Source organism: Gnatocerus cornutus, chromosome 3 (assembly GCF_029298725.1).
Source record: "Gnatocerus cornutus isolate USDA-ARS CGAHR chromosome 3, icGnaCorn1.1, whole genome shotgun sequence".
Classification (NCBI taxonomy): Eukaryota; Metazoa; Arthropoda; class Insecta; order Coleoptera; family Tenebrionidae; genus Gnatocerus; species Gnatocerus cornutus.
Genome location: NC_142235.1, coordinates 18,451,697 through 18,467,904, shown reverse-complemented (window position 1 = coordinate 18,467,904; position 16,208 = coordinate 18,451,697). Strand labels below are relative to the sequence as shown.

General features: G+C 34.0%; 2 protein-coding genes across 3 annotated transcripts; both read left to right on the top strand.

Moving 5' to 3' along the window:
• The first annotated feature begins 101 nt into the window (after positions 1 to 101).
• Positions 102 to 4,461, top strand: Tango5 (Transport and Golgi organization 5). Of its 2 annotated transcripts, XM_088032375.1 has the most exons (7): positions 102 to 227; positions 421 to 567; positions 687 to 898; positions 2,790 to 2,935; positions 2,986 to 3,271; positions 3,595 to 3,751; positions 3,800 to 4,461. In XM_088032375.1, the coding sequence occupies exons 2-7, from the start codon at positions 436 to 438 to the stop codon at positions 4,217 to 4,219; spliced, it is 1,353 nt and encodes a 450-aa protein (XP_087888501.1). In that variant the 5' UTR covers positions 102 to 227; positions 421 to 435; the 3' UTR covers positions 4,220 to 4,461. The 2 variants fall into 2 exon arrangements, with proteins under 2 accessions (XP_087888501.1, XP_087888502.1); XM_088032376.1 differs by lacking the exon at positions 421 to 567.
• Positions 4,462 to 6,163: 1,702 nt separating this feature from the next.
• Positions 6,164 to 12,885, top strand: LOC148177747 (uncharacterized). The gene is made up of 10 exons (XM_088033398.1): positions 6,164 to 6,845; positions 6,902 to 7,869; positions 7,924 to 7,931; positions 7,978 to 8,072; positions 8,112 to 8,170; positions 9,175 to 9,217; positions 9,473 to 9,497; positions 10,972 to 11,062; positions 11,143 to 11,177; positions 11,237 to 12,885. The coding sequence occupies exons 2-10, from the start codon at positions 6,933 to 6,935 to the stop codon at positions 12,800 to 12,802; spliced, it is 2,859 nt and encodes a 952-aa protein (XP_087889524.1). The 5' UTR covers positions 6,164 to 6,845; positions 6,902 to 6,932; the 3' UTR covers positions 12,803 to 12,885.
• Positions 12,886 to 16,208: the final 3,323 nt, after the last annotated feature.

Below are 16,208 nucleotides of genomic sequence, written 5' to 3'. Positions count from 1 at the left end.
TTTCTCGAAAATGAGAGGTTTTCCTCGCGGTTTTTCACCCCCATTTGTTGCCGTTCGCAGTCTTTATTTCTTTTAGTACAATTGTGGTCTCATTTTTGGGGTAAAATTTTCGAAATCCCCTCTCATTAATGTTGGCAGCACCTGTCAAACGTCAATTACCCCCATTCAACATTCGGTGCTCCGGTGATTTGTGATTTCCACCGTTTTTCAACACTCTTCTTGTAAAAGTAAGTGAAAATATAATTTCCGTTAAATTTCAGTTCGCTTCCTCGCTTTTTATTTCATGATTTCCACCTGCGACTTTGAGGTTATGTCACATTTCCCCCAACGATTTCAGGACCAATTTGGCACAGAGCAGCGCCTTGATTTCTAATTTCGTTTTCGCGGGGATTTATTTTAGTAACCCCGGATTTTTTCTAGCCAAATGAACGTCGAATGGCGGGGAAGAAAGTCCGGGCCCGGAATTCTCAGAATTCCGTGAAGAATGAAGAAGCGATGACCAAGGAGCAGCTCAAGAACGAGTGCAAAAAAAGGGGGCTTAAATGTAGCGGAAACAAGGCCGAGTTGGTATGGGAGAGTAGAGCGTAGGGGCTTTACAGTTTTGTTGCTTTTGTGTGAAATTGCTTGTTTTTTTCGTTGTTTTTAGTGTTTTTATCTTCATGGGGTTGATTTCGGTTTTGTTTTAGCTACAACGACTGGGGAAAATGGCGACAAAACGCAAGGAGACTTCGAATGGGGCTGCGGTATCGGAAGAGAACACGTGGAGCTCCGGTGACCGACAACGGAAAGAAAACGAAAGACAGGACAGAGAAAGTCTCGTTTTATGGAAGCGCCCCCTTATCACTGTAGAATATTTCACAAAGGAAGTTTTTATTTTATTAACAACATACGGAAAGAAGTGAGTTGGTAAAACTGTTATCTTCCGCCGCGAGCTACGGAAAACCAGGCCACAATTGATCTACGTGTCCATTATCTTAATTAAGGACACTAGGTCATATTTATCAATTTTCTTGTCGTTTTGTTTACTCTCGGGGAATTTATTGAGGCGTAAATTGGCAACAGTTACAATCTGTTTTCTATTGTTTAGAAACGCGTCAAGTAGGCAATGACATTGTGCGAAGGTAACGCGATGAACGTGCTCTATTTTAATTGGCCGGTTTCAAATCGCGCGATAACTAGATTTATCGTCGGATTTCAACTTTTTTTTGTATAAAATTACTCCACAAGAATCATGTTCACATTGAAGCCACTAAAACCATTTCCTGATCTCACCGGTAATCGTCGGCTTATCAATAAAAGTGATTATCTGGGGATTATCCACTGTTTTGGTTTTTACTACTATACAGGGTGTGGAAAAAATCGATTTTCTCAAGCGCCTTGATTTTTTAGTTAGTTTGAATAGCCTCATTAAAAATTAAGAAAATCGATTTTATTGACACTTGCCGGCAAGTTCCCACTTGAATTATTAATTAATTTGCAATTAGTTGATTTTGTTGGAAAGTTTTCGGTTCCATTAGTCGGATCTGTTTATCAATTTATTGATTAATACTTTAATGGAATAGGGGAATAGCACCGAATATTGGATGGTTGCCTAATATTGGATACCATCCTAACTCAGTTTGGAAAAGCGGTTTTTGGAAAAAATAACAACACGAAAGTCTTTTGTGCTAATTTGAATATTTTATTTGTGCGTTTTAAGTACGATTATTTATGATAAAATTTGAGTTATTGGGTAAGTAAATCATATTATTTAATATTTGTTTTATAGTAAAAATCAATTAAAATTAATAATCTAGCATTATGAATACCAAATTTTCTTTCGAAACAAAGTATGCTAAATCCCTCATATTGGATACTTTGGTGCCCTCAATATTTAATATCCAATATTAAGTAACTATGTAATTGAATGTTATACAAGATGTTTATAAATGTATATAGCATCAAAAATGGCTATGAAATGTCAAAGAAATTTGCCGCTCATTATAAATGTAGGTTCAGATTTTTCAACTTTTGTAGTTAACCCAATCATAGAGTAAAATATGTTTTGAGAAAAAACTGTTCTAGTTGTGGTTTGAAACCTGAAAATCAAAAATTTTGACTGAAACGTTGACGTAAGTAACATTATAAATAATTTTCAAGATAGTTAGATTCACTATGAAAAGAAAGCGGCAAATTAGTGCACGACAGGAATTGCAGAGCCACCCTTGATGCTAGAAACATTTATAAACACTTTGTATTGAAGGACGTCGTTGACTAGATTTTTATTAATTATTACGACTAATTTTCAATTACTTGTTCATTAAAATACAATTAAACCTTTGAAATAAATAAATGAAAACAATATTTTTGTTTTTATTTTCCTATTAATGGATATCCTATATTCGGATCTTTGATACCCATTATTGGATATCCAGTATTAGGAAACTTTTTTAGAGCATCAAATTTATGTCAAAATACATATTTGCCGATAAAATAAAAATCGTGTATTTTTTGTAATTTAAACGTATAGATCATAAAGTAAACATTTCAAACTCAATATAAATAAAAATTTAATTGATTCAATTTAAAAGCAAATATTTTTAATATATGTTTTTAGGAAGTATCCAATATTCGGTGCTCTTCCCTTATTATTCGTTGGAAAATGCTAATCTAGTTGGCCGGTACCCGCGAACGTTTGTCCGAACTTGAGATTCAAACGTCAAAAACTCGAGCGATCGTTGGGAATGACAGTTATTTCGACATACGTCCATCACCGCCAACTAGATAAATAATTTTTTTTTCTGTTCCAGGACTCTAGAGCATAAGAAAATCGTCGTTCTACTAACCGGCATCCTCCTCTCGTCGTACCTCCTCATAAAAACCTCAGGCCCGCATCAGTCCATCGTCGAACTAATATACAAAAAACTCTTATGGTGTTCGTATTGGATAGGTTTAGGTACCAGCAGCCCCCACGTCGCCCCCCTGTCTAAACTCCGTGAGTTTCAGGTATATTGTCGTCGGTGGGTCTAGGAACGGGGCTGCACACCTTCATTTTGTACCTGGGCCCCCACATAGCGGCGGTGACTTTGGCGGCGTACGAATGCGAGTCGTTGAATTTCCCGGAGCCTCCTTACCCGGACGAGATTATATGTCCGGACGAACGAAACCCTTTGGCTGTGTCTATTTTAAGTATAATGTCGAAAGTGCGGTTGGAGACGATGTGCTGGGGCGTGGGGACGGCGCTCGGGGAACTACCCCCATATTTCATGGCGAGGGCGGCGAGGCTCTCCGGGTAAAATTTTAGATTAGATAAGAAATGAATTAGTGTTGAAACTTCTGGTTTCTTCCTGATGATAAAAGGTCGTAGAAAAAGTAGTGTACATCACTCGGGTAATATTTACACTCGTGCGAAATTGGTCACTTTCCGCACTTGTTATGTAAATATCTATTACATAACAAGTGCGGAAAGTGACCAAGAAAGACACTTTACGACGTGTTGTGTACACTATTTTTCCTACGAAGAAAAATTTAACCGTGTGGAAAATGCCACTTTCTTATGGGGTCGTAGAATAATATCTATTTTGTTGGTACGACTGTTCTTATGGAGTTTTTTAGAATCGACCCCGACGATGACGACGACGAGTTGAAGGAGTTCGAGGAGTTGAAACGCAAGAAGGACAAGAACGAACTCACCCTCATCGAGCGGGGGAAGTTGTTCGTGGAGGATTTGGTCCAGAAGGTGGGATTCTGCGGGATCCTCGCCTGCGCTAGCGTTAGTTGCTCCACTTTTAATCATTTTATCTCACTGGGTGTTCTGTAGATTCCTAACCCGCTCTTTGACTTGGCCGGGATTACTTGTGGTCACTTCCTGGTGCCCTTTTGGACGTTTTTCGGTGCGACGGTGATAGGGAAGGCAGTAATAAAGACACACATCCAGAAGATGTTCGTTATTATAGCGTTCAATGAGAAATTGATACTGACAGCGTTGGAATGGTTGACTTTTGTGCCTGTCGTCGGGGGGAAGCTGCAAGTACCTTTTAGAACTTTCCTAGACGCGCAGAAAAAGAGACTGCACAAAGGAGGGGGGCCCAGCGGGGAGGGTGGGAATATCTTAGGGTCGATCTTCGAAAAGTTTGTCGTGGCGATGATTTTATATTTCGTGGTTTCGATAGTTAATTCGTTCGCTCAAAGTTACCATAAAAGGATACATAAGAGGAAGAGTAAAGCTGCGAGGGATTGAAAAAGCGGTCCTTTTTAGTTCAATTTTTCCTACATTTATTTATACAATATTACTTTATTTGTTGATTTTTTACTTTTTTTTGTTGATCATTCCGATGTGCATACTTATTGTAAGTATTTGATATTGTATTTACGTTCCAATCGTGTATAGATTTATTCACTTTTTAGTCAGATGTAGCGTTGGTTGCCTTCAAGTGTGATTTAGTTTTGTTGCAAAAAATAAAAGAATTTTTGAAGTACAAATGGCGTGTATATGATTCTCTGAAACTGTAAAAAAAGAAGAGTTGGAAGACAACGAATTCCAAGGAGAAAAGTGAAAATTAAAAGAATGAAATTTAGACACATTACCACTTACACTTTTGACATGCTTGTCAAGTCTGCCAAATTCCAAATTTTTCGAATCAAAAATAGATTTTTTAGAATTTTTTAAATTCAGAACCCGACTAAAAACTTCCAATTTTCTGTATTAAATTCCGTATTTTCGCTAATTTTTGGAATACAAGAATAAAATTTAGACACATTACTATGTTTGACTCACTTGTTAATTAAATTTCAAAATTTTCGAACCAAAAACAGATTTTTTTTAGATTTTTTTTACTTCAGGATGGCTAAAAACATCTAATATTTCATCTTAAATTTCGTATTTTCGCTAATTTTAGGAATACGAGTACGAAATTTGGACACATTACTACTTTTGACTCACTTGTTAATTCTGACAAATTTCAAAAGTTTCGGACTAAAAACAGATTTTTTAGAATTTTTTTACTTCGGGATGGACTAAAAACTTCCAATATTTCATCTTAAATTTCGAATTTTCGCTAATTTTTGGAATATGAGAATGAAATTTAGACACATTACTACTTTTGACACGTTTATTGCTTCTGTCAAATTTCAAAATTTTCGAAGCAAAAACAGATTTTTTAGATTTTTTTTACATTAGGGCGGACTAAAAACTTCCTATATTCCATCTTAAATTTAGTATTTTCGCTAATTTTTGGAATACAAGAACAAAATTTGGACACATTACTACTTTTGCCACGCTTATTGTTTCTGCCAAATTTCAAAATTTTCGAGCCAAAAACAGATTTTTTAGAATTTTTTTACTTCAGGGCGGACTAAAAATTTCCAATATTCCATCTTAAATTTCGTATTTTCACTAATCTTTGGAATACATGAACGAAATTTGGACACATTACTACTTTTGACACGCTTATTGCTTCTGCCAAATTTCAAAATTTTCGAACCAAAAACAGATTTTTTTTAGATTTTTTTTACTTCAGGATGGCTAAAAACATCTAATATTTCATCTTAAATTTCGTATTTTCGCTAATTTTAGGAATACAAGTACGAAATTTGGACACATTACTACTTTTGACTCACTTGTTAATTCTGCCAAATTTCAAAAGTTTCGGACTAAAAACAGATTTTTTAGAATTTTTTTACTTCAAGACGGACTAAAAACTTCCAATATTTCATCTTAAATTTCGAATTTTCGCTAATTTTTGGAATATAAGAACGAAATTTGGACACATTACTACTTTTGACACGCTTATTGCTTCTGTTAAATTTCAAAATTTTCCAACCAAAGACTGATTTTTAAGAATTTTTTACTTCAGTACGGACTAAAAACATTAAGTTCGGTTAGTTTCCGTTTTAAAAACGCACTTTTCACATTGATACCACTGAATTTCAGAATCACAATGCACCCTTTTCAAGTTTTTTTCCGAATTCACTTTGACTACGCATTTATCACATTGCAACCACTGAAACTCAAAGTCACAATGTTTATTTCTCGTGTGGTTTAGTAGTAACGAATTTCGTTACGTTTTATTGTCGCATTGATCACAATTAAACCATTGATTATTTAAATCTCTCAAATGTATCGTTTTTGTGTTTTGATAAGTCTGATTCTTAGTTTTATAGTTGCAGGTCCCATTATGACACGCAAACCATGAAACTGCAGTTGGTATCTAACATATATAGGCAAGTTTGATGTGCACTTCGTTGTAAAGTTGCATTTTTCGCAGTACAGTTGCGACCTAAAACTGTTTAAGACGTGTTTTAACCAAAACAAAAAAAAGCTCAGAAAATTGCAGTCTTTGCAGTTGTAACTTCGCACTTCTCTATGCTCCTTTTTATTGAGGTGGAATTCGTGAAAATGCCTCCTCAAAACCACGCTGAAGTAGGTTGAAAAGTCGCAGTTTGCACAACTACATTTCTATGGGATTTTCACAATTTGAGATAATTTCGTTGGAATTTTTCGGGGACACCATTTTCAAGACCCGGTTATAAGAGATTTAAATAAGAGTTGAGTTTAAGGCAAAGAAATTTCCAACAGAGGAAGAAAAACAGTAATAAATTTTCACTACAGGACCATAACCTCAAACGTCAGTGTCGGATCAGCTGATCATAGCGGTGCTCTCCAATTGGTTAGCACTTCACAAAAGAACCAATAGGCGGTCTCCTGTTCACAACTCCAGTGGAATTTGTAGAGACGTCAAACGAAAAACTAAATATTGAGGTTAGAATTTCGTGTCAAAATAACGCAGTTTTTAACAATTTCGGACGTATTTCTCAACTCGACAATTCAATGGCACGCAGAAGAACAAAATTAGGAAAAAATTGAGGTTACGTTCTTTTTTATCTCCACTTTGCGTGGACAATTTAATTTTTTTTTTAACAGGGATCCCAAAGAGCGCATTTGGACTACTTCAATGACTTCCAAGATCCAAGTGAAGGGGCCCCGGCAAGGGGGCTTCCAATGGTTCAACTGTTGGGGCTCATTAGAAACGTATCGTTGTGAACACTGCGACTTTACGACGGATTTAAGTGTGATTCTCAAGAAGCATTTGAAAAAGTTTCATCTCAATGAGGAAGACCCAAGAGAAATGCGCAGTTACCTTTGTAATAACTGCAGTTTTGAGACGTTTTTCGTCTTAAACTGGTTGAAACACGTCTCACGGAATTGTCGATCTAGTAGTCTGAATTATAATGGAAATAGTGTCAAAATTGCGAGGAATCATCTTTTGAAATGTATTAAAACTCCCCATAAAACAAAATATAAGATCGGTTTATCAACACATATAATAAACAAACATTCAAATGAAATTAAGTGTGAGCAGTGCGACTTTAAAACCAAAAAACGATCAAACTTGCAAAGACACATCATGTATAAACATTTAAGTGATTCTGAAATTCAGTGGCACTATTGTGATCAATGTGAGTTTAAAGCAAAAACGAAAGTAAACTTAGCAACTCACGTAACAAATAAACATTTAAGTGACTTTGATTTTCATTGTGAAAAATGTTATTATAAAACGAAATTAAAAGCGAGTTTAGTGAGACACGTAAGAACTCAACATGGTGCTAAAATTCAGTGGTTTTTATGTGATAGATGCGGTTTAAAATCGAAATCTATGGCGCTTTTACAAACTCACATGAAAGTGAAACATTCAAGTGACTCTGAAATTGAGTGGTTTACATGTGACCAGTGCGATCTAAAAACGAAATATAAAGGGGATTTATCGAGACATATGATAAATAAACATTTAAGTGACTCTGAAATTCAGTGGTTTAAATGTAATAAATGCGATTATAAAGCGAAAGTTAAGACAAGCTTGTTGAGACATTGGAGAAGGAAACATTTAAGTGGTTAGATAATGAGACTGAAGCGTAAAAAAAAAAAAATAAAAATCTGTTAATTAGGCACAATTGTTGTGTTTTTATCGGATGAATTGATTCTTTTTTGTGCGTAATTAGTTAGACACTCAGCTAATTAACGAAGAGTTAATCCAGTTGGTTTTTTATCACATAGAGGGCCAGAAAAGCAATGGGGAAAATCGTTTCTCATATCTGTAGTGGTTTCTAACATAATTCGCTATAAAAATTTGAAGAATGAAAATCAACTATGACTTTAATGAGGTGTGGCCGCCTCAGTTGTTTGTAGTCGGATGTGAATTTCGAGCCCAGATTTGGAATCTGCGGAAAATTCTGCGTACACTGATGTAAATAACTTAAGTTTACTCTAAAAAATAAGCGAGATGTCGATATCAAAAGTTTGGCATAGTTTTAGTCATGAATTTTTGCGAAAATTTTCAAAATTCGACTGTGGAAAAATCAAAGAACTATTTCTCATGTAAAAAATCGCGAGAAAAACGATGGCGCAAACCGCATCTCAATATCTGGAATAGTTTCCGAGATATCGAGCACAAATTGTTTCGAACATTCAAAAATTTTCCCCTCTGGCGACAACCCAAATTTTGACACGACCATAACTCAGTTGTTTGTTGACGAAAATTTAAAATTCTCATGTTTTTGAATTCAGCGTGACATTCTGCGCAAAATGAGCCTAGATTTGTCGAGTTTGCTTAATAAATAAACGAGGCATTGGTCAAAAACTGTTTTGAAAACGTCATTTTAGGGTGATTTTTAATCAATGTTTTCAAAATGAAAACGACGTTTAATAGCTTTGAGTTATACAGCAGTCGAAAGAGGAGCTCAAAATCTATCTACTGGCCAAATTTGAGATGTATTGGAGAAATAGTTTACGAGTTATGGCTAAAAATAAAAAAAATGAAAAATTTTCATCGTTTGAGTCGGAATTTTTTTTCGCGAAAAATTGACTATTGAATTTTGGGTTTTTGAAAACGTTTTCTAACGTAAAATGAGCCGAAAAAAAGAATGGCGCAAACCGCATCTCAATATCTTAAATAGTTTCCGAGATATTCAACTTTAAAAATTTCGAAAAATAAGAAAAAATGAAAATCAACTTTCTGAAACTTTAATCAGCCATAACTCGGTTATTTGTAGTCGGATCTGAATTTAAATGCCAGATTTGAAATCTGCGGAAAATTCTGCGTACACTGATGTATAATAATTTAAGTTCACTCCAAAAAATAAGCGAGGTATCGATATCTAATGTTTGGCATAGTTTTAGTCATGAATTTTTGCAAAAAGTTGCAAATTTTGACTGTAGTAAAATGAAAGAACAATTTCTTATGTAAAAAATCGCGAGAAAAACGATGGCGCAAACCGCATCTCAATATCTGAAATAGTTTCCAAGATATCGAGCACGAATTGTTTTGAACCTTCAAAAATTTGGCCCTCTGGCGACAACCCAAAAATTCAAACGGCCATATCTCAGTTATTTGTTGACGAAAATTTAAAATTCTCACGTTTTTGGATTCAGCGTGACATTCTGCGTAAAGTGAGCCGAAATTTGTTAAGTTTACTTAATAAATAAACGAGGTATTAGCCAAAAACTGAAAAGTCATTTTAAGGTGATTTTCAATCAATGTTTTCAAAATGAAAACGACGTTTAGTAACTTTGAATTATACAGCAGTCGAAAGAGGAGCTCAAAATCTATCTGCTGGCCAAATTTGAGATCTATTGGAGAAATAGTTTACGAGTTATGGCCAAAAATAAAAAAAATGAAAAATTTTCATCGTTTGAGTCGGAATTTTTTTTCGTGAAAAATCGACTATCGAATTTTGGGCTTTTGAAAACATTTTCTAACGTAAAATGAGTCGAAAAAAAGAGTGGCGCAAACCGCATCTCAATATCTCAAACAGTTTCCGAGATATTTAACTTTAAAAATTACGAAAAATGAGGAAAAATTAAAATCAACTTTCCGAAACTTTGATCGGCCATAACTCAGTTATTTGTTGTCTGATCTGAATTTAAATTCCAGATTTGGAATCTGCGGAAAATTCTGCGTACACTGATGTATAATAACTTAAGTTTACTCCAAAAAATAAGCGAGATATCGATATCAAAAGTTTGGTATAGTTTTAGTCACGAATTTTTGCGAAAATTTGCAAATTTCGACTGTGGAAAAATCAAACAACAATTTCTTATGTAAAAAATCGCGAGAAAAACGATGGCGCAAACCGCATCTCAATATCTGAAATAGTTTCCAAGATATCGAGCACGAATTGTTTTGAACCTTAAAAAATTTGGCCCTCTGGCGACAACCCAAAAATTCAAACGGCCATATCTCAGTTATTTGTTGACGAAAATTTAAAATTCTCACGTTTTTGGATTCAGCGTGACATTCTGCGTAAAGTGAGCCGAAATTTGTTAAGTTTACTTAATAAATAAACGAGGTATTAGCCAAAAACTGTTTTGAAAACGTCATTTTAAGGTGATTTTCAATCAATGTTTTCAAAATGAAAACGACGTTTAGTAACTTTGAATTATACAGCAGTCGAAAGAGGAGCTCAAAATCTATCTGCTGGCCAAATTTGAGATCTATTGGAGAAATAGTTTACGAGTTATGGCCAAAAATAAAAAAAATGAAAAATTTTCATCGTTTGAGTCGGAATTTTTTTTCGTGAAAAATCGACTATCGAATTTTGGGCTTTTGAAAACATTTTCTAACGTAAAATGAGTCGAGAAAAAGAGTGGCGCAAACCGCATCTCAATATCTCAAACAGTTTCCGAGATATTTAACTTTAAACATTACGAAAAATGAGGAAAAATTAAAATCAACTTTCCGAAACTTTGATCGGCCATAACTCAGTTATTTGTTGTCTGATCTGAATTTAAATTCCAGATTTGGAATCTGCGGAAAATTCTGCGTACACTGATATATAATAACTTAAGTTTACTCGAAAAAATAAGCAAGATATCGATATCAGAAGTTTGGCATAGTTTTAATCGTGTATTGTGTCCAAAAAATCGAATTTTGATTTTCAACTCAGTTATTTATTGACGTACGAGCAAAATTAAGACAGTTTTGGGTTTTTTAACAGAACGATTATCTCCACTTTTTAAATTTGGTGGCCAAAACATCATTGGCTTTTTGTTGCACCTCGAACGTCCAATCAGCTGATCGCAAAGCTCGCAGCTGAAAATTGAACTGTCAACTGTCATGCACACTGAAAAAGTGAGGTTATGATTATGTTATTGTCGCGTAATTAAAGCGAAAAACACGTTAATTTCCCCTTCTGTTTTGATAGTAAGTCCATTTATTTATTATTAAACAATTATTTATTTTTTTTAATAGCAGAATCATAAACCATGTCGACCTGGAAAATTTCCGACGAACTTCACGAATCCTGGACGTCTTTACCCACCTCGAAGTTAACTCAAGAAGGACTCGAATTTTTCAACTGCAAGAATCCCATTGAAATGCACCACTGCGAAAAGTGCGCCCTTACAACGGACTCCAGCATGAGTTTAAAGAGTCATTTTGAAGAGTTCCATCTCAACAGAGACGCTCCTAGAGAAGTGCGAAGCTACAGTTGTCGAGGCTGCGGTTTCACCACTTTTTTCGTATTAAACTGGTTCAAACATGTCTTAACCAGTTGTTCATCACACGGAAACTCTTACTCAAACGTAACACCATCAAAGCGAATTTTTAAATTTCACTGCAATAAGTGCAACTTTGGAACTGAACACGCGTCGAGTTTATCACGTCACAGAAAGTTTAAACACGACGAAAACTCGAGATTTCGGTGCGAGAAATGCAACTATAAAACCAAATCTGCGGTATTTTTATCTAGACACATAGAAACTAAACATTTAGGGGATTCCGAAAAACGGTTTAGTTGCGAGAAATGCGACTTCAAAACCAAAATAAAATCAATTCTGCGCAACCACATGACTAACAAACATTTAAGCGACTCTGAGATTCAGTGGCTTCAATGTGACAAATGCGAACTGAGGGTAAAATCAGAAGTAAACTTGTTAAGACATGTTAAGAGGGCGCATTGCGGCACTGAAATTCAGTGGTTTCAATGTGACAACTGCGCCCGTAAATTCAAATCGCGGTACAATTTACAGATGCACATGATACGGAAACACTTAAAAGACGATGAAATTCAATGGTTTCAATGTGACCAATGCGACTCCAAATGTAAGACGAAATCCGACCTGTGGACTCACACAAAGTACAAGCATTCGAACGAAATTAAATGGTTTCCGTGCGATCAATGCCACTTCAAGACTAAAGTCAGAATGAACTTGTCGAAACACGTCAAAACTCAACACGCAATTCACTGGTTCACTTGTGGTTGTGGCTATAAAACGAAACTTGAAGAAGTCTTGGCGAAACATATGGAAAAGGAGCATTCGGCGGACGCTGAGAAGTACTGGCTTCAATGTGATCACTGCGATTACAAAACGAAAGTAAAGTCGCGTTTGAACACTCATGTTAAGTACCGGCATTTGAGTGACACTGAAATTAAGTGGTTTTTCTGCGACAAATGTTCGTTTAAAACGAAGTTTAAAGGAGACATTTCGAGACACTCAAAGGCGAAACATTCAACCAACGATGAAGTTAAGTGGTTGAGATGTGATCATTGCGACTATAAAACTAAACATACGTTTGGATTAGCGAGTCATAGGATAACGAAGCATTTGAGTGGTTCTGAAATTCAGTGGTTTGTTTGCGATCAGTGTGATTATAGAGCGAAATTTAGGACGCATTTGAAGAGACACGTGATTGCGAAACATTTAAGTGAGGATCAGATTAAGTGGTTTGATTGTAAGATTTGTGGGCATAAAACAAAGAGACCGGCGGGGTTGCGTAGTCATATGAAAAAGCGGCATTCGGTTCTTGCCTTTGAAGTTCAGTCATAAAAATTGCATTTGCGTCTAACTTCATGGGATTAGGTGATCTGTTTTTTGTGATTATGTAATAAGTTGTTTCTGGGCGTATGTTAATAAAGATTGTTGGACTGAATTCGGCGTTTTTTCTTCTTTAATTTGCTGCTAAAAGGGATATGGAGTACCGATATTTAACATTTTAATTGGTCATAACTTAGTTATTTGTTGACGTATAGGAAAAATTAACGCAGTTTTGGAAAATTTTACGTAAAATAAATAGCAAGAACTAATTTAGTTCGAAAATAAACAAGAAATTGAGGATTACAAAATTGAAAAATAAAAACCAAATATCTGAAACTTTAATCAGTCATGTCATAACTCGGTTATTTGTTGGCGGATCTGAGTTTCAGTTCCAAATTTGGAATCTGCGTAAAATTCTGCGTAAAATGAGGTATAATAACGCAAGAATAATAAGCGAGATATCGATTTCAGATCTTTGACATAGTTTTAGTAATAAATTTTTTCAACTCCAATTTTTGACTTTTGGAAAATCTAAGAACGATTTCTTAGCTAAAAAATCGCGAGAAAAACGATGCCGCAAACCGCATCTCAATATTTGTAATAGTTTTCGAGATATGGAACACGAATTGTTCAAAAATTTGGCCCTCTGGCAACAACCCAAAAATCCATATAGTCATAACGCAGTTATTTGTTGAGGAAAATTAAAAATTCTTGCGGCTTTTTATTCAGCGTGATATTTTGCGTAAAATGAGCCGAAATTTGTTGAGTTTGCTTAAAAAATAAACGAGGCATTGGCTAAAAACAGTTTTTTTTGCTTTAGAATTTTGAAATTTAGTGGAGTTTATACACGACTTCCAAATAGTACTTTCCCCAAATTTCATAGCAGTAGCGTTGAAATTACAAAAATTACGAATTTTAGTTGAGGAATTTGGAAATTTTTGGTTCGTGTTAAGAATAAAAATTTCTAAAATTTGAGTCTTTTGCTTTACAATTTTGCAATTTGGTGGAGTTAATAGACCACTCAAAAGTAGTAATTTCCCTAAATTTCATAGCTGTAACACTAAAATTACCAAAATTACGAATTTTAGTTGAGGAATTCGGAAATTTTTGGTTCGTCTTAAAAATGAAAATTTCTAAAATTTGAGTCTTTTGCTTTACAATTTTGAAATTTGCTGGAGTTAATAGACCACTCAAAAGTAGTAATTTCTCCAAATTTCATAGCGGTAACACTAAAATTACCAAAGTTACGAATTTTAGTTGAGGAATTCGGAAAATTTTGGTTCGTCTTAAAAATGAAAATTTTTAAAATTTGAGTCTTTTGCTCTACAATTTTGAAATTTGGTGGAGTTAATAGACCACTCAAAAGTAGTAATTTCTCCAAATTTCATAGCGGTAACACTAAAATTACCAAAGTTACGAATTTTAGTTAAGGAATTCGGAAAATTTTGGTTCGTCTTAAAAATGAAAATTTCTAAAATTTGAGTCTTTTGCTTTACAATTTTGAAATTTGGTGGAGTTAATAGACGACTCAAAGGTAGTAATTTCCCTAAATTTCATAGCTGTAACACTAAAATTACCAAAATTACGAATTTTAGTTGAGGAATTCGGAAATTTTTGGTTCGTCTTAAAAATGAAAATTTCTAAAATTTGAGTCTTTTGTTTTACAATTTTGAAATTTGCTGGAGTTAATAGACCACTCAAAAGTAGTAATTTCTCCGAATTTCATAGCGGTAACACTAAAATTACCAAAGTTACGAATTTTAGTTGAGGAATTCGGAAAATTTTGGTTCGTCTTAAAAATGAAAATTTTTAAAATTTGAGTCTTTTGCTCTACAATTTTGAAATTTGGTGGAGTTAATAGACCACTCAAAAGTAGTAATTTCTCCAAATTTCATAGCGGTAACACTAAAATTACCAAAGTTACGAATTTTAGTTAAGGAATTCGGAAAATTTTGGTTCGTCTTAAAAATGAAAATTTCTAAAATTTGAGTCTTTTGCTTTACAATTTTGAAATTTGGTGGAGTTAATAGACGACTCAAAGGTAGTAATTTCCCTAAATTTCATAGCTGTAACACTAAAATTACCAAAATTACGAATTTTAGTTGAGGAATTCGGAAATTTTTGGTTCGTCTTAAAAATGAAAATTTCTAAAATTTGAGTCTTTTGCTTTACAATTTTGCAATTTGGTGGAGTTAATAGACCACTCAAAAGTAGTAATTTCTCCAAATTTCATAGCGGTAACACTAAAATTACCAAAGTTACGAATTTTAGTTAAGGAATTCGGAAAATTTTGGTTCGTCTTAAAAATGAAAATTTCTAAAATTTGAGTCTTTTGCTTTACAATTTTGAAATTTGGTGGAGTTAATAGACGACTCAAAGGTAGTAATTTCCCTAAATTTCATAGCTGTAACACTAAAATTACCAAAATTACGAATTTTAGTTGAGGAATTCGGAAATTTTTGGTTCGTCTTAAAAATGAAAATTTCTAAAATTTGAGTCTTTTGCTTTACAATTTTGAAATTTGCTGGAGTTAATAGACCACTCAAAAGTAGTAATTTCTCCAAATTTCATAGCGGTAACACTAAAATTACCAAAGTTACGAATTTTAGTTGAGAAATTCGGAAAATTTTGGTTCGTCTTAAAAATGAAAATTTTTAAAATTTGAGTCTTTTGCTTTACATTTTTGCAATTTGGTGGAGTTAATAGACGACTCAAAAGTAGTAATTTCCCTAAATTTCATAGCTGTAACACTAAAATTACTAAAATTACGAATTTTAGTTGAGGAATTCGGAAATTTTTGGTTCGTCTTAAAAATGAAAATTTCTAAAATTTGAGTCTTTTGCTTTACAATTTTGAAATTTGCTGGAGTTAATAGACCACTCAAAAGTAGTAATTTCTCCAAATTTCATAGCGGTAACACTAAAATTACCAAAGTTACGAATTTTAGTTGAGGAATTCGGAAAATTTTGGTTCGTCTTAAAAATGAAAATTTTTAAAATTTGAGTCTTTTGCTTTACATTTTTGCAATTTGGTGGAGTTAATAGACGACTCAAAAGTAGTAATTTCCCTAAATTTCATAGCTGTAACACTAAAATTACCAAAATTACGAATTTTAGTTGAGGAATTCGGAAATTTTTGGTTCGTCTTAAAAATGAAAATTTCTAAAATTTGAGTCTTTTGCTTTACAATTTTGAAATTTGCTGGAGTTAATAGACGACTCAAAAGTAGTAATTTCCCCAAATTTCATAGCTGTAACACTAAAATTACCAAAATTACAAATTTTAGGAAAGGATTTCTTTAAAACAAAAATTTCTAAACCTTTGAATTCCTCGCAAAATTCTGCCTAAAATGATCGCTCCCACTTATCCCTCGTTCGATAACCAAACAAGACATTAACCGAAGAAGCGCAATTCCTCCA